Below are 23,566 nucleotides of genomic sequence, written 5' to 3' on the forward strand. Positions count from 1 at the left end.
GAAAAGAAATCCTTAATAGTGGCAGTGTTTAAGTGACTATATTCTGCGCTGTGAGAACACCTGGAGTCATTTTTAACTTCCACCACTCCCTACTTCTTAGTCAGTTTTCTAAACTTTCAAAGTCTCAGTTTTCGTATCTACGAAAACAGGATCTTAGTAAGAGTCTCCTACCTACATACTCCAGAACTTCTGTGAGGAGCAAATCGGAGGACATACGTGAAAATATTTCACAGACATTTGGTAAAACGCTACAAAATGTTTGTACCTGGCTACAGATGAGACAACGACAAGTTATGTTCCTGGGCTAAAGAAACTCAGAGGCTAATCGCTAGGGAATGGAAGCCGAGCGTTGCTACGTGACGTCATCACTCCGCGCCAGACGCGACGGTTTCCGGCTTGGGCTTCAGGCAGTATTCCGCGTCATGGGGGTTTGGCTGCGTTTGCTGGTGTCTAGTGGAGTGTCGCTTCGGCGCTGCGGCGGGGCCTGTGTCCCGCTTGGGGGAAGCCGACTGTTGATTTGTCGGCGCCAGGTCCGTGGTGCTGCAGGGCAGGTGGAGGCGGGCGGGTCGGAGATCTGGGGCGCCAGGGCTGCAGGTTCTCTGCAGGTGCGCTGCAGTTGCCTCTTGCCAAGGACTCACTTCAGTCCCTCTTGGGCCCCCTCCCCTGCTCAGTGAGACCCCAGTTGTCTGATGTGCCCAGTTTCCAGGCAGGCCCCCAGCAGGACCAGGGCGAGGCACAGAGGGATGTGAAATAGACCGTTAGAACATGGATGTGTGACTTGCATATGCTTTCTTAGTGTTAAGTTTATTTAGAAAATAGGTTAAAGAGAAGGAAAACACGTGGGGGATTTAACTCCGTAAAAAGGGAGATTACTTACTTTCCATTTTTAACGCCTGGCAAATAAATTTCAACTTAAACAATGTGTCTCTGCAGTTGTGATCAACAGGTATTTGTAAATAACACTAAAGGCCTAACTAATGGAAATGAGCAGAATTAAAGTAGAAAAGAAAGCCCTGTTAATCGCAAATACCGAATTGTTTAACCGCGTTAATAATGGAGATAGCTTATTTTGAAACTGTTTTTTCTTCTTCTTCTCAAGTTCTCTGGCGCTGAGAGTGAGACCCTAAAACAAAGAAGATCACAAATCATGTCTCGAGGACTTCCGAAGCAGAAACCGATAGAAGGTGTTAAACAAGTTATAGTTGTGGCTTCTGGAAAGGGTGGAGTTGGAAAGTCTACTACAGCAGGTATTATAGAATATTCTCATTTTGAGTAGAATTTTAGGCTAACTGGCAAGTGCACAATATTAAAATTATAGTTTTGATCTTGAAAAAGTATTTGTGAAGTTTCTAATAGCTGATTCCTTAGTATGAGGAGTTGGTAGTAATTGAGGGCTTAGATTTTGGAGTTAGGCAGAACTAGATATGTTGCCAGGTCTTTGACTCCTTAACTGAGGAAAAGGTAGTCAGGTTGCCCATCAGATCTTCAGTTTACTTAACTGTAAAGTGACAGTGATGATAATCTTTTTCATAGAGTGGTCATGCAAATTAAACAAGTTAACCACTTAGCCCCCTGTCTCCTACATAGAAGTACTCAATGTTTGGTTGTTGTTATTATTTTTAAAACATTTAGTAAGTTTAATACTAAATTTATTTCTGTTTTTTAAATACTAAATTTATTTGTTTTATTTGCATTCTTTTCTAGTCTTTTTCAGTGTATATTTAGCTAAGTAGTTGCAGTGAGATTGTTTACATTATTGTGACCTGTTTTCATTTAATCATAACAGTTTTTCAGCATTTATAAAGTCAAAATAGATCTAATATTTGAAAATCTTTTAATTATTTAAAACATGTAATCTTTAGATCTTTATATTAATACTGGAACAGAGATTTTTTTTTTTGGTGGAGTTTGCAAGTTGATTATAGATTTCACTGTGACTGAAATGCTGCTTTCAGAACCCATAAAAGAAGTCCCACTAGAAATGTTAAGAGGTACCATCCAGGACTAATGAACAGGTATTCCCAATTTTTTTCAAAAGAAACCTTTTATTTCTAAAAAAAAAATTTCAGTATAATAATGTAAAAAGGTAGCTCCCCTTCTTCCAGTTCAACAGAAGCAACTTGTATTATCAATTTGAAGTCATAAATCTCTCAAGGTTTGTTGCATCACTTAAAATTTTCAGTCATTTTAATAGGAATGGCTTAATTCAGATCTTACCCAATCTATCCTTTTTGCAGTTGATTAAAAAAATAACTATCCTTATTATATTTCATTTTGTTAGTTTTGACATAGTTCCTCACTGTTAAGATCTTGTATATATTCATGTATTTATTTTCAGCTTTTAACTCAAATTTCTGCATTTTTTCAAATTGAAGTGTAGCTGATGTACAGTATTATGTAAGTTCCAGGTAAATGGCATAGTTCACAATTTTTAAAGATTATATTCCATTTACGGTGATTATAAAATACTGGATCTAATCCTTGTGTTGTATAATATATCCTGGTAGCTTATTTATTTTATAATAGTAGTTTGTACCTCTTAATTCCCTACTCCATCTTGCATCTCCTCCCTAAGATCTGTAAAGTTTTTTTTTTTCTCAGATATCAATCTAAGTTTGGGGCATATAGGTACCTTAAAATTACTTAAGTCCTTTGAAACCAATGACATTTTGAAATAAAAAGGGTCAGGTACAGAGTTCTGTGACTTTCACTAGCGATCCTGTGTCTTGACTCAAAGCCATATTTGGTAATTCCTGGATATAGCAGTTCTATAGTTGTATAACCAGCTATAGATCCAACTATATAGTGTTATTAGCTTAGTTCCCCCTCCCCCCCTCCCCATTTTGACCTGAATGTATCATGGAAGAGTTTTTCAGATATTTTGAAGAAATTAAGATTTAACAAGTATTGTAGTTATGATAGGCTCCCACTATACTATTTGATAGATACCATATTGTTATTAAAAATGGTTAGTGATTGTTCTTAGTGAATTTATGCTGTATCCTACACACTCTTGCTTTCTTTCCTAAGGACGTACAATCTATCTATTTAATATTTTGTTTTTAAAATTTGGAAGCTCTTAGTTTTCAATTCTAGAATCCATCTCTACTTGTGTTTTGAAAATTAAGGTTTCCACAGATCACTAGCCCAGGTGGGATGCATGAGACAAGTGCTCGGGCCTGGTGCACTGGGAAGACCCAGAGGAATCGGGTGGAGAGGGAGGTGGGAGCGGGGATCGGGATGGGGAATACGTGTAAATCTATGGCTGATTCATATCAATGTATGACAAAACCCACTGAAAAAATAAATAAATAAAAGAAAAAAAAAAAAGAAAATTAAGGTTTCCAAAAAAATAGCTCTGTGTTTACTTGGATTGGTTAAAGATGGAAGGTGTTTTCATGATAATAGCCACAAGTTCTTTGGGTTTTGTGCAATATAATTTGTCAAATCTGTAGGCTAGCACTTGTTTAAAACAAATTTATTTATTGTTTTTGGTTATAAGATCTTCTAATGCCATGGGCTGTGGCAGCATTTAGACAGGAAAGTATATGAGAAAATGTTCAATGTGTGACATATATGTGCTTTAGTAAGCATCCCTTCCTTGCTTTTCATCTTTGTTAGCACCATACCATCTATCTCAAATAATTGATCTATACTTTTTCATAACTGCTCTCTCTGCTTTAGAAATAGATTATTTCTACGTAACTCTGTCGGCATTATATTTCTTTCCCTTATACATATTTATTCCAATTCCAAAGTATCTCAAAATATTTCCCATCTGAATATGTGTGCTAGAAATATTTTGGATTAGAGTGAGGACATTTGATTGATGCAGACATGCTCTTAGATTCTGTTGTGTAAATGGAGAAAGATCCTCACATCGAAATGAATTTCTCAACCTCAGAGTTGGATTATGTTTAACCTACAGCATACCTGAAATTCAGAATTATTTTATAATTTATGATTTAATGATTAAATCAAATATTAAATATTAATAATGATTTAATAATGAATTGTCAAGTGCCATTCCCTAGGCTGAGTACTTTACACTTAGAATTTGATTTGATTCTCACAACAGTTATGAAATAGGACCTCATTTTATCGAGGAGGAAACATATTTGGGGGTAAAAATACTCAAGATTATAAAACACAGAGTGGGGACACTGGGGTTTGAACCAGGTCTGCCTTGAGAGTTTGTGTTCTTAAATACTTCAAAAGAAACAGTATCGGCATCATCTAGAACATTGTCCGGTAAGGAATTGTGATCCACAGTATGAGGGTCTGTTTATTAGTTTGGGAATGTATTCCTTTTGGACCTCTTTCTCATCTCAGATGTAGCATATCTCTCTTGCTAGGTTAATGGTGGTTTTGGGGCCTACTGCTTTCCCCGTTTCTGTCTGAGATTCACTATTAGTAGGCACTTTTGAGAAAATGTTTCACTGTCTTACCTTTTTACCTTTTTCCCTTCCCTCTTCTCACTGGTCCAAGCTTTCATTTATGTAGGTATTTGTGAGTTAGATTATTTGGAATTCCTGTATTACCAGCATTTATTTTTAAAAAACAATAGGATCAGCTCCATTTTTATTTATTAAAAAGTAATTTTTCTGCAAAGTATTTTTTGAAAATAATTGAATAATATATACATTAATATGATTAAAACATTTAATATATTATTTACACTTGATCTTAGCCAAAAGGCCGAGAATAAAACATTTAATATATTATTTAAACACAGTTGTAACAAGTGATAAAGGGATTATTTAAAGTTTTGAGATAGGCATCTATTGCTTATGCTGAAATTTACTTTCCTTTTTGTCTTTTTTACTTTCTATAGTCTCTCCATGTCCTTGTTTATTTTTTTAATAAAGGATTTATATTAAAATTTTATTTGCTTTGGTTATTACATTGAAAATATTAAAAGGCAAAATGAATTCTGGTAGAAGGAAAGTTACTAAGTTTAATTACTTTTTTGTTTCTTACAGTGAACCTTGCACTTGCTCTAGCAGCGAATGATTCGGTAGGTATTTATTAATAGAACTGCTAATTTATTAACATTTTTAAGTCAGTGATTTAGAGCATACTGATGTTTTCCATTTACTCTATCAGGGGCTGTATATCGTAGCTCTAGTTACTTGCATGTCTTTAAGGGGCTAAAAAAATCTGCCGTAAGTACTGGTTACATTTAATAATGGTGATGAAAATGGAAGGGGATTGTTGGTCAAGGAATTCAGGTAGCCTCTAGAAGTTAGGGAAGGCAAGAAATGTTTTTTTTCCTTAGAGCCTCCCAAAGGTATGGCATCGTGTCAGCACCTAAATTCTAGCTCATTGAAACCCATTTGAATTTCTGTGATAATTTTTTACAGTAAAAGTAGGAAACTTATACAGGAGGTCAGTTTTCTTAGTCCTTAAATTTCCAAAAGTGTCTTTATTTTACCTTCATATTTGCTAGTTTGACTAGATGTAGAATTCTAGGTTCACAATAATTTACTCTCTGAACCTTGAAAACAGCTTTCCATTTTCTTCTAGCATGCTAATAAGGTGTCTGATGATAGTCTGATTCATAGTGCTTTGTAATAACCTGTGTTTTTCCCCTTAAGGCTTTTATGAGTTTCCTTTATGTCTTTTAAGTTTAGAAATGTCACAGATACGTGTCTGGTTGTTGGCATTACATTTTTTTTTTTTTACCTGTTTGGAAATTGGGCAAGCAGTACAAGGCTTGAGTCTTTTTCAGCTTAGGGAAGATTTCCTCATTGATTATTTTTTGTGATGTGCTTGTTCTCTCTCCAGAAATCTGTTAGGTAGATATTGACTGTTTATGCTTGTGAATTTTTCTCTCATATTTTCCATCTCTTTGTTTTTTGCTCTGTGTTTTGAAAGATGTCTTACGCTATTTTCCACACTGCTATATTAGGTTGTGGTTGTTATTTAGCCCTTTTTATTTTTATTTTTAATTTGGAAATTATATTTTTTCTAGTTTTTCAGAACTGTTTCCCTATTTTGCAGTTGCTTTTCCTGATCACTTAAAAAATTGGTTGTACCATCAGTTTGAGTCTCTCTGAAGATGCTAATTAGGATTAAAACTTTCCGTTTAATGATCTCTATTTACTTAGCATGGTTGTTCTTATAATGTGGTCCTCTAACCAGCAGAATGAGCATCACCTGGGAACTTGTTAAACACATAAAATCTTGAGCCCCAGACCTACTAAATCAGAAACTCTCAAGGTGGAGTCCTACAGTTTGTGTTTTAACCAGTCCTCTAGATGATTTTGATTCATGCTAAAGTTTGAGAACCATGCATCTAGAATTTTTTAGAACTCTAAATTGCTAATGCACCCTTTTTGTTTTCTTGTGTGATTGTTTTTAATTTAGTTTAAAACTTTTTTGTTTGTTTGTTTCAATGCGAATTTGGAATGGAAGAGAGATACTCTGTATGGTTAGGCAACTTTATTGAAATAAAAGCCAGTACTACTTTTTAAAGAATACTTTTTATTAAAGCACTTAGTTACCTTGAAGAAAGGACCCCATCTTTCTTAAATTAGGGAGGGCTGGTTATACCCTGATTCATTCCCATGGAGTCTTAATTCCATGGAGCTTGTGTTGTAAGAGGTGTCTCTGACCTGCTTACCCTTTAAGCCAACTTTGCCCAAGACCTTGCTAACTGTTTTCTCCTTTCTTCCTTGGGTTGTCCTTTTTCAGCATCACAGTGGGAAGATCTAATAAGACTTATTTGTTGGCCTAGAGGAAACAGATCCAGGAAGTTATTCATTTTACTTACAATGTTGGTCTTAATAATCTCTATAAACAGGATTATATAAACCCCAGGGGATATGTAAGATAGTCATTGGGATGTGGAATTTTTCTTTATTTGTATGAATTTTTATCTTTTAAAATTTATGTTTTTTGTATACACTTTATAATTTATAGTAAATTAGTATAGTGGCTCTAATAAAGTCAACAGATATATTAACATGTATTGAAGTTGTATACTTGAACATTTTTCACCAAGTGGGGAACGTGGTCAAGACAGTTTGGTTGTCACTGGCCAAGGCACAAGAAAATTTCTGAGCTGGATCATTTGCCAGTTCAAAAGAAGACTACTTTATAGATGGAAATAAAAGCCTTATAGGAGTAGGGTGTGAATTTTCCCTGCCTTTTCTTTGCCTTTTGTACTTTCCTTTGGGGATGTAGAAGATAGTGTGACAGGGCAGAATTTGGGATCCTGTCATGTGTACCATGCATTTTAAATATTCAATCCTGTGGTATATTGGAGCTGGCTCATGCTAGTTGTGAGAACTGATTGTCAAATTTGCAAGAATTTTGCAGTTGATATCCTGTTGTTAGCTCAAAATAGGCCATGGTGGGAGTATTTAATGAAAATTGACAAATACTGAAAGTTAGACTTCCCACCTCACCCTGGGCCACTGTTAAACATTTTCTGGCACAACAGTGATTATACATATTACCAATCATATATTTCAGTCTTTCTGGTTTCTATCTTCTTAATTGCTTTTATTGTGGATCTCATTCTTCCACAGTATAAATTTAGTGAACAGAGAAGCACTGAAACTGGAGAGAGGAAGGTAAAGGTCACCAGAAACCAGTGATGAGCTCTGTGATGTTCCTAAACCAGTTTACTTCAGTTCATTTTAGTTCAACAGACATTTAGTGAGCCCCTCTAACACTCACTGTCAGACACCATGAGTATGGGTATATAAAGAAAAGTAAACATGCCTACGAAGACTGCATTAACAAAACTGTTTTGTGTGTGTATATATAATTACATAAGTGTATATATGTCTTTTTGTGTATGTGTGTGTCTATTTTGGTGATGGTAATCATTTCAGTTCAGTAATCATTTCTTCTGTGAGTGAGAAAATGTGCTTAAAGCAACACTTAATAAGGTTTTATCATTAATTTGTTTCAGAGTAGGCACACTGTGCACTCTTAAAGGTTTTATAATCTAGTGAAGACAAGAGGAAGATAAATGTCTTAAAATGATGAACTGTGTCCAAGGTCAAATATAATAGTGTTTCTGTCCAAGACAACTAGCTTTTATTTCAGAGAAAAGCCATCTTTTTTTCATAGAGCATTTTTGTTAACATAATTATATTTGCCTTTCACAGAAACCTATAATGCAGTACACTTAGTATTTATCAGTTTTACAGTCTTTATTGATTCCGCCTATCCTTGTCACATTTCATCAGCCAGCAAATGTCCTTTTTTGTCTCTGCAATATTTTTCCAGTATGTATCTTTCTCTTTTCACTGTTCCCACTCTAATTAAGCCTCATATTACTTCTTTTTGGTTCATTCATTCATGTATACCTCAAACAGTTACAGAGTGCCTACCCTTCCCCAAGAACTTTGCTACTTTGGAGAATATAGAATTGCATGAAATACAGTCCCTGCCTTTAAGGACCTCCCAGACTAGCAGACTGCTGCAAGCACCTCTTACCTGCCCAAGTACAAATCCATTCAGTACATAATGCCAGATTATTCTTACTTGAGCACCATTGGAACCCCATTTAACCCTGCTCAGAGTCACTCCAGAATGCCTTTGGTGAGCTTCAAGATCTTCTATAATCTGGCTCCTATCCACCTTTCTGGGTTTATCTTCAGCTCTTCCAAATGGTCCCTGTGCTCTGGCAAGTCTGGGTTGCTTGCTGTTGCCAGTTTGGGCTTGACTATATTGATATTATGTTCTTAATAACTTACAGTGTTTCTTCTGTGTTTCTACTGGAGTGTTCTTTACTTTTTCTTCAGCTTTATAGGTCCTCTCCTCCAGGCTGCCATGCATGGCTTGTGCTGGTTATATCCTGCCCCTAGAGTACTTCTCAAGGGAATTGAGTTATGATAGACATCCAGGGCATCCTCCTTTTCATGTGTACCCACAGACTGTATTCTGATTCACACTGAGGCACTGTATGAGCCAGCCTGCCCTGAGAGGTACTTAGTGACATGCTCCCTGAATTCAGTCCCAGTGAATGTCTTTCTTCCATTTTGTGAAATCCAGTAGCACTATTTACTGTTACTATTATGTACCCATGTAACCATTCTGGTAATTTTATATAGCAAATAATAAAAATAACATTTATCGAACATTTGTTATATGTCAAGCACTGTTCCTCATGATATGTTTCTTAATTCATTTATTCTTCATAGCAACCATATGGGAATAGATACTGTTATGGTCCCTGTTGTACATAAGAAGCAGAAGCAGCTGGAGGCTAAATATTTTGCCCAAGCTCACCCAGGAAGTAAATGGCAGAGCCAGGTTTGAAAGATCCTGTGCCCTTAGCCTATTTGTTATACTACTCCTATGATAGCTAGATTCTTATGATTCAGAACTGTGTTGTCTTCATTCTTGGCTATACTTAGGAAATAGACAACAAATGTTTGCTACATGGATGAATCGAGTGTATAGATGGGTTTCATAGTATATAAGTGCAAAGGTTTGTTTTGCATTGTCTTTTGAGGAATGGTGCGGGATGGGAGGGCTTGTTGTGGCTTAGTGGCCTGCACACTATTCTTTTCCTGATTCTTAAATGATAGTGTGCTCCATCATTCTACTTGGCTCTCTTCTCATTTTATACTGTCCAGTAATCTCATCTTTTCCCACTACCCCAGTGACTACCCATGTGCCCTGGATTCTAAATGCATCAGCAACCTAGGTATCTCTCCGGGTGCCAGACCTGCCTGCCTCACCTACTGTAGATGCCCACTTGAGTGCTTTACAGACATTCAGGCTCAACATGTATAAAACCAAACTTTGCTTTCTTGTAATTGTCTTTGTCCTGTGACAGTCATGTGATTCCCTCCCACCTCCAAATCAGATACCTGTTCCTGCTGCTTCTACCACTCAAAGCTTTCTGGAGTATGTCTTCTCATTTCATTCCTTAATGCCATATCTTTTTCAGACCTTTATTATGGATCTTTCATGAGGTGATTCCAGCTGTTTATTTTCTCTGCTATGATGCTTTGATGATGGGACTAGTACTTCCCATATTATTTTAGAGATCTGTTTCCTTGTTTAACTTCTATGCTAGTTTAGGAACCTTTTTGGGCCAAGGATCTTGGCCTTATTCCCTTTTTTAAAATTCTCAGTCTCTAGTCCAGTGATGGTATATAGTAGGCTCTGGTAAATGTTGGTAATGACAGTGGAACACGTTAAGTGAAGAGTGGTTGTGAATATATATACTAATATATTTCACATATGTAGATTCTAAGTGTTGGATAAGCTATCTATCATTTGTTTAATGCTAAATTATGCCCTTTTCCCCCCGAGCAAATGAAATTGAAATCTAAATGGGATAATGTGAAATGCTTAGCACAATGGCTGATACATAGTAAGCTTTAAATTACTTCTTAGTATTGTAACTAAATAAAATTTTTTTGCAAGTAATGTCTCAAAATAAAAATTGATATGCATTTTACTTACTTGACTATTTTAACAAAAACTTATTTTAAGTTTTTACTTATTTTCCATTGCTACAATGAATCATTAAGTAGAATTTTAATTGGACTGAAAGATGGAACAGGAAGCAGTATAATCTTCAAAGAGTTTGTGTTTCTTTGGTTATTTTTTTTCCATTGATTTTTTATCTCAAAATATTTATTTTTTCCCCAAGATTACATAATGTCTTCACACTTATTCTTTGCAGCTGTACTGCTCTATTTCACAAAATTACTATGAGAGGCACTTAAACATAATTAAGATTGTCTTAAGTCTTTGAAGTTCTGTGATTATGTTGGGAAAAACTGGGAAGTTTTAGTTCAAGATTTAGGTTTTGGTTTTTGAAAAGTTCATTGATCTTGGAAACAGAACATGATATGTAGTGTCACTTAAAACACTATGCTTTTCTTCATTAATAGTTATGTATATAGCAGTTAACAGTCCAGCTTTTTGGTGGCAAATAGACCTGGGCTTGATTCTGGCTCTGCTTCTTGCAACCTGTATAACTTTTGCATGTACCTACCTCTTAAGGCTGTGGGTATTAAAGGAGATAATACATATGCTGCACTTAGCACAGTCTGGCACATTGTTGTTGCCACTGAGTTGCCTCTGACTCTTTGCAACCCCGTGGTCTGGCATACAGTAAATGCCAATCAGAGCATTAGCTGTTCTAGTATTCTAAATGCCAGCCTGGACACATTAACTATAATGTTAGTTATAATGTGAATTTGGATTAAATATGAATGAAACTTTTTCACAATTCATAGGAAATCCTGATGTATACTACTTAGCTAATATTGGGGATTATCTTCTCTTTAATGCCAGTGTTGTAAAGAAATTACAGTATGTTAAAGCAACCTGTTCTTAATTTTTTTAAATCATTGCTTGGTAGTATATACAACATGCACATTTCTTATAAAAATATTTTGTTTTGTTAATGGTTAGCCATTTTGGAGGAAGGGTGCACTTTTCGTGTTCAAAGTATAGATATTTTAAAGCTGGAGAGTGAACTCGGACAAGAGATCCAGAAGGAGCAATTGCAAAATCATTTTTCCTCCTTTTTGTTCTTCAATTCAAAAGTAATTCTTGGCAAGAAGAGTGTTTTTGAAGTGAATTTGAATTCACATTTTGACATTTACTGAGGAGAGACTCAGAAGATCTATTTGTAACTAAAGCAAAAATCTTAATTAAAACTAAAAATTTGTTTTAGGATAAGAAATATATTTATTTTAGTAGTTATAAATAAATTTATAATGACTTTCTTACAAATATTTGATAATTGTTATCACTACACATATCCATACATATTACTTTCATAGGGGATTATCAGTTTATAATCAATGAAAAGAATGAATAGATTTCCAGTGAAGCACTTTTGTCTTCCCTGGTAGCTCAGCTGGTAAAGAATCCATCTGCAGTGTGGGAGACCTGTTCAATCCCTGGGTTGAGAAGATCCACTGGAGGAGGGCATGGCAACCCACTCCAGTATTCTTGCCTAGAGAATCCCCATGGACAGAGGAGCCTGGTGGGCTGCACTCCATGAAGTCGCAAAGAGTCGGACATAAGTGAGTGACTAACCTTAGCAGAGTACTTTTGTCTTATTCCTTCATATATAGGTTTGTTCATTCATTCTTTAATAAAAACTTGTGTTGAGGGCCTGTCATCTCCTAGGTTCTGTGCTTGACATGGGAATTCAGAGCTGAAAAAGCCCTACCGCTGTCCACATCTTAGTTAATTTACAGCCTGAGTGCCTGTTTGGGAGATTGCTATTTCAGTTGGAGCCAGGATCTCTGTGTGACTAGATGCTTTTTGACTTGTCTCTGGTCTAATTCTCTTCTCATTTGCCACAGATGCTCTTCCAAATCTTTCCCATTTTCAATCTGTCTGTCACATTTCACATTTCTTCCCTCCTAGCATGTGATCTTGCCTCCTATTCAACTTGAAAACTGGACTTTTCCTTGGTAACTTGTTTGCCTCTCCCTCTATCATCTGTATCTTTCTGTGATCATCGTGACTACCTTCCTCTCCTTCCTCAGGGAAAGAGATTTCAGACCCGATACCTCTACCTGGATTCTTGATCCTTCATTTTCTGCCTCTTCTAGGATTTGACTCATACATTCCTTTTGGTTATCTTCAGTTTATCTTTACTCATTCCTTCCCTTTGGTCTAGAGAGCTCCTTATCTCACTCACACACATTGAAAAGTATAAATGTGTATTTCTTGGGTGAGTGAATGAATCAGCAGGTCTTCTTTAGCCCCTGGGTCCCCTCAAGCTCTGCCCCCTCTGACTTTCCATTTATAGCCATACTTGAGAGAGTTGTCTGCACCTGCTGTGTTGGTTTACCCAATTCTCATTTATTTCTCAACTTCTGGAATTTGACTTATTACTATGCTGTTGAATTTCCTCTTATAGTTATCAGCTCTCTGCCAAATATATACTCTCTTTCCAAATTGCTTGATTCTACTTGCTACCTTGCTACATTTGATACTGCTGACCACAGTGGCTCACGTGTTAGAGAATCTTTATTTATTTGACTTTTTTTTTATCATTCTATCTTGATTCTTCTGTCTTTCTCCAACCCTTTCTGTTTCCTCTCTAACTTTTCATATTGCTCCATTCCTGTATTTTAACATTTTTCTCCCTTATACTTACATGCCTTCCCTTTGTCTTTATATACTGCTTCTTTGTCATCTGTCTCTCTTTAAAAATCCAGACCTTTATTTTCAAGTAGTTTGTTCAACATCTCCATTTGGTGTTCTACAGATCTGTCAGATTTAAATCATTGAAATGGAACTACCATAATATTCTTCCTCACCTAAACCTCCTGTTCCTGTATTCTTTGATAATTCATTCATATGCTACCATTACTTATGTCAGTTTTCTATTGATGTATAACAAACCACCCTAAACTTAGTTATATAAAGCAATGACTATTTTATTTTGCTCATGGTTTCTATGGGACAGGACTTCCCTGGTGGCTCAGATGGTAAAGCGTCTGCCTACAATGCCGGAGACACAGGTTCAGTCCCTGGGTTGGGAAGATCTTCTGGAGAAGGAAATGGCAACTCACTCTAGTACTCTTGCCTGGAAAATCCCATGGACACCAGACTGTAGACTGGTGGTCTACAGTCCTTGGGGTTGCAAAGATTTGGACACGACTGAGCAACTTCACTTTACTTTTTCTATGGGACAAAAATCTGCCTAAAACGTAGGTGGGGTGGCTTGTCCTGTTCTACAACATTTGGGGCTTCACCAGGGAAGATTCAAATGACTGCAGACTGAAATTATCTGGGACTCTTCATTCATATGCTTGGTCCTTGGACTGGGATGATCTGAAGGCTGAGCTTAGCTGGGATTGTTGATTGGAGTACCTTTACCTGGCCTTTCCGTTATCACAAGGGCTTCATCGCAGTGTGGCAGCCTCATTGCAGTTGGACTTCTTATATAATGGCTCAGAGCTTTGAGAGTTAACGCCCCAGTGAGTGAGGAGGAAGGTGTATGGCCTTTTGTGACCTAGTCTTGGTCGTCAGGCTGGGTTCTGGACTGAAGTACTCATGTGCTTCCCGGATTCAAGGGGGAGGAGGCATAGACCTCACTTCATAATGGGTGGGGTACTAGTAAATATGTGGCCATGTTTTAAAAATATCACACCACATCTATTGGTGTCATATGTAGAAACCTTGATATTATCCTGTCTTTCATTTCTCCAATCCCACTCCACTTTTATATATCTGTTCGTAAGTGCTGGCCTTTTTAAATTTGGAAGTATCTCCTTTTCTCCATTATCATGAACAGAAGTAAGACTTTTATTACCTTTCACTTAGGAGTTTTCATAACCTCTTAATTAGTCTTTATTGTCTCTCCCACCTTGAATTAAATAGTGATTCCTTACATTGTCTGTAGGATAGTTCTTACTGCATACAGGTCTATGTCCAAATTGCTTAACTTCCTCTTAAAGGTTGGTGGTGGTGGTTTAGTCACTAAGTCGTGTCCGACTCTCGTGATCCCGTGGACTGTAGCCTACCAGGCTCTCAGTCCATGGGATTTCCCAGGCAAGAGTACAGGAGTGGTTTGCCATTTCCCTCTCCAGGGGATCTTTCTGACCCAGGGATCGAACCCAGGCCTCTTGGCACTGCAGGCAGTTTCTTACAGGTTGTGTCTACCTAAATTCCCACTGTGTGGTTGACTGCTCAGCTGCTCCTTTGCATTAGCTGTCTTCCTTGTTTTCTTTGCCCAGTTCCTTTCGTTCTTCAGGTCTCATGTTGGCAGTTTTATTCCTCTTCTAAACCTCCTTCCTCTCTGAAGCCTTTTTAGTGGCTTCACATAATGTCAACATCACTTCTTCCTCATTGGTTCATACAGTTATCTCCTGCCATTAGAATGACCATAACTTTCACAAGGTCAGGGACTGTATCTTAAATTATCTGCTACTATTGCCTGTCCTATTATATACTCAGTAAATGCTTCTAGGTGACTGAAAACAAATTTCACTTTAGTAGAATTCTCTAAAGATTTGAATGAGTTACTGGACTTTCTAAAATGTCTATAAAATTACCAAGGAGTCATATTTGTCTTGGGAGAGTTATGCTCAGAGAAGCTTTGAAGTTAGGGAGTTTACATTCTGTGTGTCAACAGTTTATTTCAGTTAAATCATATACAACAAAACCAAAAACCTTATACTTGAAATATCATTGTGTGCCAGAATTTAGGAAAGTGAGCAAGGATTAGATTTAAAAGAAGCTTTGATAAGATTAAAGCCTGTGAGAATAAAGTTGAAACCAGAATAGTATTGTTTTCATTTGTAGCATTTTAAAGTTTCAGTTTTGGCCTGGAAATAGTTCACGTTACAGATTTTGTTCCAGCCTATTTCTTTTTGGTCAGGAACATGTGATAGTTCACTTTTGGCAGCTGCAGTGTGTGAAAGGGCTGGGGTCAGCACTGCTGTGCAGAAATGGGTCAATGGGCATTCAGATGAAAGCGAAAAAAACTTTTAAAGAGGCTTTATTTATTGTTGGTGTAATAAGACAAAATAATTACAAGCTTGAACCTCTTACTGTGTCCTTACTTCCTCCTTCATCTCTCAAATGCCTTGCCAAATTAACCACATCAACAAATTTTACAGAAAATGGATTGCTGTTTTAAATACTTCTTTAGCTATTATTCTTAAGAAGCTTCTTCAGAAAATCTTTCTCTGTTGTCCTCCAAAAGGACATAAGTCTCCTTTGTATGTCTATAAAAGTCTGAAATGGCCATTTATGAGAGCAGGCAGCATGTTCTGCTTGAGTGAGTGATAAAGTACAGTAACCACCTATTTTTCAGCTGAGCTGGAAGGAAGAACTCTATCCTACTGTTTCTTTAAAAGATGATTTTATCACCGTCAGGACAGATAACAAGCTAGGATTTTGTAAGAGCAATACATGACAAGTTGGTTTATTACTTGTGGCTTTTAAACAATGTAACATTCTTAAATTAAAGAGAGAAAGTACTCAGGTAATCTTGGAAAGCAGTTTCCATGCCCTGCATGGAGATACGGTTGCTCTATGTTTAGATTTTTCCTGAGTAAGATAAGACACACATGGTTTCTCCAAACCCTGGAACAGCCTTGCTCTCAAATTTGTGCTGGAATGTTATCTGGAATGTGATGGGGCTCTTTGTCAGTCACCATGGAAACTGACCAAAGCTCTATCTAGTCCTATCCTTTGGGCTATTTGGGGTGACTTAAATAAAAGATGACCAGCAAATGTAATCCTATTCCCCACATATGTATTTTCTTTAAAAATTATTAAAAATACAGCTTACTAAGAGAGAAAAGGGTATCTGTATCCTATTTTTATTAGGCTATTTAAAACATTCTGTGCAGCTGAAGACTATTCTGGCCAAGAAACATTAATGAAAATTCTCATTTTGGATGGGCATAATTCCATTGGTTTGTGATTTTGTCTTTTGGCCTCTGTGCTTATATATGCAATAGAATAACAAATGCTGAATTTCCATTTACTGCTTAGTGATGGAGAGGGACTTGACATAGATTTTAAGTCATGTGTATTATACCGTTGCCAAGTGAAATATGGTTTATGTTGTACAGAGATGGACAAGTTAAAGGCATCTGTGAGCAATTAAGATAATTAAGGATTCAGGTATTATAGACATCTAATAGCACATCTTCTGAAATGACCAGTTTGTAGCTAAAGTTAGGGAGAACTTTATATTTATGGTAATCCTTAGAAGTCTGAGCTTTGACAGGCTCTTCTGTTTCCTCAGTGGGAAACTGGTGAACAGAGGAGGATGATCTGAGCAGAGACAATGGGGATTTGCCTTATGCTGATAGAAGAGCCTTTTAAAATTTTTACTTATTTTTTAAATTAATTTTTATTGGCTATAGTTGCTTTGCAGCATTGTGTTCAAAGTATTTTATAAATAGTTAATTTTAGAAATTGAGGTGAAATTTACACTAATAGAGTTTTGTGTTGTGAGCCACACTGCCTGCATTTTTCCATATTCAAAGGTTTATTTTGTTTTCAAGGTCAGACTCTGAAAAGGTAAAAATGGAAACTTGGATTGTTGAGGTTCCTCTTGGTTATTTCAAATAACATGATTTCCTTTAAAGTTCAATAAAGTCTATCTGTAAGAAATGAAAATACTCAGTGCTTCTACAGATAGAGATACTTTGATTCATTCATTCAAGTACTTACTAAGTACTTATGTACTGAGTACTTTTCTGGGTCCTGGAGATACAATGATAAAAAAGTTCACATTCCTGTTTTAAAGGAGTTTACGGTCTGGTGGAAGAGATACAATAAATAAATATATACTTTTAGGTAGTAGCAAGAGTTATGAAAGATAATAAAGCAGTGTAAGGAAATAGAAAGTGATGGGAGGTGCTGTTTTTAGATTGGGTTGTCAGGAAGGGACTGTCTAAAGATGTCAGAGCAGAGACCTAAGTAATTTGAAAAACTGGGCCTGGGGAAGAACAGAAGCCCTGACGTGGACTCCACTCGGATTGTTTAAAGAATACCAGGAAGGCCAGTGTGACTAGAGTGGACCAGGGGAGAGGTTGGCAGGGCCACATCATGCAGCCTTATAAGCCATGGTGGAACTCAGAACTTTTTTTCTGAGTACAATGTAAATTTTTAAACCAGGGCAGTGACATGATCTTATTTACTTTTTAGAAGGATGCAGCTGCATTGTAGAGCATAGACTGTAGGGGAGTAAGAATGAAAGCAGAGAGACTTGCTAGTAGCAGTTGCAGGAGTTTAGGCTAAAGATGATAGCTTGCACTGTCTTCTGCCTTGGTGGTGGCTATGTGCTGTTCTTAGTCACTCAGTGGTGTCCAACTCTTTGCGACCTCACAGACTGCAGCCCGCCAGGCTCCTCTGTCCATGGGGATTCTCCAAGCAAGAATACTGGAGTGGTTTGCTATGCCCTCCTCCAGGGGATCTTCCCAACTTAGGGATTGAACCCAGATCTCCCTCACTGTAGGCTGATTCTTTACCATCTGAGCCACCAGGGTAACCCAAAAATATTGAAGTGGGTAGCCTATCCCTTCTCTAACGGATCTTCCCAACTCAGGAATTGAACCAGGGTCTCCTGAACTGCATGTGAATTCTTTACCAGCTGAGCTACCAGGTACGCCCTTGGTGGTAGAGGTAGTGTTATTTAAGTACTTAGGTCCCAAACCCATCACTCGAACTATTTCGTCATCCCGAACTGAAACTTGGGATTTGGGAAAATGGTCTTATATCAAGTAGTACATTTTTAAGATTGTGATAATGGAATGCATGTATTTTAAGACTTGTCCAAGTTGCTAAACCCGTAGAGAGATTAAAAAAAAGACATTGGTTTTAAATGTTCTAATTGGTATAGCACATTGGTTTTAGGCAATTGTCTACTTGTTACTTTATTAGCCAATTCCCCATACTTTCTTTGGCTTAAAATAGTGGAAAGCTTCGTTCTTTTAGAAGTTCTCTAAGGAATTAAAAAAAAAAAATCATGTCAGGATGAATTGGGTACTGACTAGAATGGTTAATTTCCAAAAGCTACATAGCATAGAAATTCTATCATGGTAGGGACAATTTGAAAATTAATAGATGCCAGTGATAATAGGATAGAGGGGGCTTGTTTATGAACAGAGTATTTTAGTGAGCAGACGCCAGCTGTGTGTGACTAAGGGTGGCATTCATCCAGGCAAAGGATGTTTTGGGGGAAATTTGTGTACTTTTTTTTTTTTTAAACAGACTGTTTTTCAGTTAGACCACTGGTCTCTATTCTTTTACAGAGGATTAAGTTTCAAAGGAAGGATCAGACCACTCTGGTGGGATGAGATGGTGGTGGAGGACATATGTGAAATAAGAGGGATGTTTGCAACAATACTGGGCTAGAATTCCCCTAAACACTATGGTTCATAGGCATTTGACCAAATACTCAAGGGCCAAATCTACATATTACTTGTTTTCCTCCATTTAACGAGAATGATTGAGCTTAATTAGCTCCCAATTTTGTATTTGCAGTGGTCACACCACAGAGCTTGTGAATACTTAAAAAAATTTTTTTCCCCAGGTTATAGTGATAAATAATACCTGTTTTGAGCATCAGGTCTTTGCAAAAGTAGTTTGGTAGTAGAAATTGTTTTCGTAATGGAGAAAAAAGGACTAAAGATTGTTATAAGTACTCAAAAGAAAAAGGGAAATTTAAGAGTCTGTGATATGTCTTTTTAAAACTATTTTGACTGTGCCACCCAGGATCTTGTTAATAGTTCCCTGACCAGGGATTGAACCCATGCTTCTTGCAGTGGAAGTGCAGTCTTAACCACTGGACCACCAGGGGAGTCCCTGAAATGTCATTTCTTTTACAGAAAGTATTTATTTATTTATTTTTTGGCCACTCCATGCAGCTTGTGGAATTTTAGTTCCCTGACCAGGAATCAAACCTGTGCCCTGTGCAGTGGAAGCTCAGAGTCCTAACCCTGTACCTCCAGGGAATGCCCCTGAAATGTCATTTTTAAAGGAGGAAATTGAATTCAGGAAAGAAGAGACTTGCCTGGAAACAAGTCCTATAATTGGAACTTGAGTAACATCCGCCTTTGACAGAATTCCCTGCAAAGCTGGTACTTATACTTGGGGTCCTTGAATTAGGGCTCTGACATTTTCATATTTGCCATGGAAATGATTGTGATAATATAAATGATGCTTTATTTTTATACTTGATTATATAGAGAAGATGGAAGCCAGATGTTGTTTAAGTGTGTATCTTCTGAGACTGCAGGGACTGTAACATAGGCAATAGTAAACTGAAGGCAGCAGAGTGGGTGTTGCTGAAGCTTGCAGGGCAAGCTCTGGTTTTTCTTGGTAACTCTTGGTTTTGGTTCTGGCATAGTTGGCTAGGTTAACTGATTACATCACATGGTCTGTGGTTTTATGATTCATGTTGTGAAACTGGAGAACCCAAGGCATTCCTTTAAAGTGTGGTTAACTGTCTGCTTTATGTCAGACACTATGGTAGGCATTTTGAATAGAGTGGTGAATAAGACAGTTCAAGTTGTTTATTTACGTCTGTGCTAAGTACTGCAAAGGAGAAATCCTGTTGTCAGGAAAGCATGTAACAGGGTGCTGATCCTAATCTGAGGGCTCAGGGAAGACTTCCCTGAGGGAGTAACAGCGGTTACATCTTCTTTCCAACAGCCACCATTGCTGTCTTTCTCAGTACTCTGTTCTTTTTTTTTTTTTTCCAGTTTAATAACTGTTATTGCCCCAAATTCTTAACTTTTCTTCTTCCTTCGTGTCTCCTTCTCCAACTCCCCTACCCCGTCACCCCCATTAGAATGAAAACTCCTGGAGAGCAAGGACCTTTGTGCCAGAAAACCCTAAATTGAAAGGAACACGGAGAGGTGGGCGAATGTAAAAAAGGCCAGTGAGGTGGCAGTCAGTATGAGAGGGAGAATAGCAGCCTTGGAGACCATGTCAAGGATTTTAGAAGTTTAGAATTTATCCTAAGGGCAGTGGGAAGCAGTTATAAGCAGGGGATAGAAATGTTCAGATTTGCTTAAACATTATTTCACTGTTGCATGAAGAATGGTAGAGATGTTAGAATGGGCCCAAGAGACCAATTCAGGCTATCATGGTAACCTAAGTAGCAGAACATGGGCGATGTCTTAGAATCAGATTTTAGCAGTGGAAATGGAGAAGAAAGTAAAATTGGTAGGTCTTGATGATGGATTGGATACAAGAGAGGAGATGAAGAAGTCAGGGGTGCCCTCCATCCCAGACTTCTTTATTGTACAACTGAGTTGATGTCAGATACATTTTCCTGATGCCTTTGAAAAATAACGTGCACATTGTCAAGTTTTATATATAGTAGAATTGTTCCTGATTGTGAAGTATCAGCAAATGTATCCAAAATATCCAGTCAACTTTTGGTCAAGACAGAAGTGCACCTTTTAGTCTATACTCTTTTACCTACTAATAAGTAATCAATATCTTTGCTTAAGGCTTATTAATTGTTATAACTTACTGGGGTCTGAACATTTCTTTTTTTAATGGTTTTGAGATATGGTTCACATACAGTTACATACAGTTAGATTCACATACAAATAGATACAGTTTATCTATTTTAAGTGTACAATTCACTGGCTCTTAATATATTCACAGACTAGTATATCTATCAGTTTTATAACATTTTCATTACCCCAAAAGAAACCCTATATGTCTTAGCCATATTCTTCAATCTCCTTCTGTACTCCAGCCTTAGGCAACTGTTAATTTACTTTCTGTTTCTATTGTTATTTGGTCGCTAAGTTGTGTCTGACTCTTTGTGACCCCATGGACTGCTGTAGGCCAGGCTTCCCTGTCCTTCACTATCTCCTAGAATTTGCTCAAATTCATGTTCATTGAGTTGGTGATGCCATCCAACCATCTCTTCCTCTGTTGCCCCCTTCTCCTCCTGCCTTCTGTCTTTCCCAGCATCAGGATCTTTTCCAGTGAGTTAGCGCTTCCAGCTCACTGATTCATTCTTCTGCTTCAGATATTCTGCTATTGATTCCTTCTAGAGTATTTTTAATTTCAGTAATTGTGTTTTTCTTCTCTGTATGTTTATTCTTTAATTCTTCTAGGTCTTTGTTAATTGATGCTTGCATTTTCTCCATTTTTTTTCAAGGTCTTTGATCATCTTTACTATTTTTATTCTGAATTCTTTTTCAGGTGGTTTGCCTATTTCCTCTTCATTTATTTGGACTTCTGTGTTTCTAGTTTGTTCCTTCATTTGTGTAGTATTTCTCTGCCTTTTCATTTTTTTTTTTTTTTTTTTTTGACTTATTGTGTTTGAGGTCTCCTTTTCCCAGGCTTCAGGGTTGAATTCTTTCTTCCTTTTGGTTTCTGCCCTCCTAAGGTTGATCCAGTGGTTTGTGTAAGCTTTATATAGGGTAAGATTTGTGCTGAGTTTTTGTTTATTTGTTTGTTTTCATCTGATGGGCAAGGCTGAGTGAGGGGGTATTCCTGTCTGCTGATGACTGGGTTTGTATTTTTGTTTTGTTTGTTGTTTAGATGAGGCATCCTGCACAGGGTGCTACTGGTGGTTGGGTGGTGCCGGTTTCCTTTGTGTGAGTTCTCACTGTTTGATACTCCCTAGGGTTAGTTCTCTGGTAGTCTGGGGTCTTGGAGTCAGTGCTCCCACTCCAAAGGCTCAGGGCTTGATCTCTGGTCAGGAATGAAGATTCCACAAGTGGTTTGTTATGGCATTTAAGTGAGATTAAAACAAATATCCATAAACAAGAAACAAAAGATGAACCCCAGACAAATGGCAGTTACAAAATCAGGCAAATAATAATTAAAATAATGGAATATACACACATATATATACACCCATGAGCAAAGTCAAAACAGTCCAACAAAAATAAAGTACAGTAGATTGACCCAGCAAACAAAGGAAATAAAAAAATTATATTTACACACTAAGAACAAAACTAACTAAAGCACAAACTGGAAAACAAAACTAAAGCAAGATGCCAAGTGGGGAATAAAGCAATGAAAATAAAACTAACAAATATGTTGAGTGGAAAGGAAAGAAAAGAAAGAATAGATATGTATAGTTAAACAGACGTAGATGAAGAAGATTTATATATAGTAAAGATTAACTGCAAGGGGAAAAGAACAGTAGGAAAGGCAAACAAAGGAATAAATGTAGGAAAAATATAATAGGTTAAAAAATTAAAAATTAAATTTAAAAAAAGGAAAACTCCACAGAACTGCAAAAGCCAAATGTAGAGGCAGAGGTTTATAACAACAATAAAAAATGTGACTGAGAAAAAAAAGCCCAAAAGCTTAGATTTCATAGTGCCAGTAAAATTGACAGCTACAGCAGAGGGTGAAAGAAAAAGAAAAGGCCACAGTCTACAGGGTTGGAAAGTCAGACACTACTGAAGTGACCCTGCATGCATAGGCGCAAGACTTTTTTTGCCTCTGGCAGCTCTGCCCCAGGGAGAGTTGAGCGTGAAGGCGGCGCAGCTGCTTGGCTTGCAGGGACCCTGGCGGCGCCAAGTGTGCAGGGACACGGACTGCCTCCGCCGTAGGAGTCATGGCCCTGTCAGAGTCTCCTTCCAGGCACATTTGGGGCACCCTGGGTGGGGTCCTACTCTGTGGTTGGGTGCATCAGTTACTTAAAGGAGCACCCTGGGTGGGATCCTGCTCTTTAGTACAGCCCATCAGGTGTTTGATGGGCCAGCCTCTCTATTGTTCAGTCCCTGGGATTCTCTAGGCAGGAATACTGGAGCGGGTTGCCATTTCCTTCTCCAATGCATGCATGCATGCAAAGTCGCTTCAGTCGTGTCTGACTCTGTGCGACCCCATAGATGGCAGCCCATCAGGCTCCTCTGTCCACAGGATTCTCTAGGCAAGAATACTATTGTTGGTTGCTGTTTCCTTCTCCACCTCTGACTCAAACGATTGCCCCAAAACGGGGATTGGTCCCCTGCTTCAGTTCCCCCACCATCCAGTCCTACTAATGCTCCCTGTTTTTCCACCTAGTTCCTTTATCCTATTGAATTTTGCGTGGTTCTATATACTCATTTCCTCTGGTCAGTTACTCCTTTCTGCTCTCAGCTGGTATTCTGCGTGCACTTCTGTG

The 23,566-nt window shown here is 37.6% G+C and overlaps 1 protein-coding gene across 2 annotated transcripts in view; it reads left to right on the plus strand.

Moving 5' to 3' along the window:
- Positions 1–393: 393 nt before the first annotated feature.
- NUBPL (NUBP iron-sulfur cluster assembly factor, mitochondrial) overlaps positions 394–23,566 on the plus strand; it is a 225,792-nt gene continuing 202,619 nt past the window's right edge. For both annotated transcript variants that reach the window (XM_061159141.1, XM_061159142.1), the window contains exons 1-3: positions 394–530; positions 1,100–1,247; positions 4,983–5,017. In XM_061159141.1, coding sequence (XP_061015124.1) covers positions 423–530; positions 1,100–1,247; positions 4,983–5,017 — 291 coding nt within the window. In that variant the 5' untranslated portion in view covers positions 394–422. The remainder of the gene's footprint in view (positions 531–1,099; positions 1,248–4,982; positions 5,018–23,566) is intronic.

Source organism: Dama dama, chromosome 13 (genome assembly GCF_033118175.1).
Source record: "Dama dama isolate Ldn47 chromosome 13, ASM3311817v1, whole genome shotgun sequence".
In the NCBI taxonomy this organism is placed as follows: domain Eukaryota; kingdom Metazoa; phylum Chordata; class Mammalia; order Artiodactyla; family Cervidae; genus Dama; species Dama dama.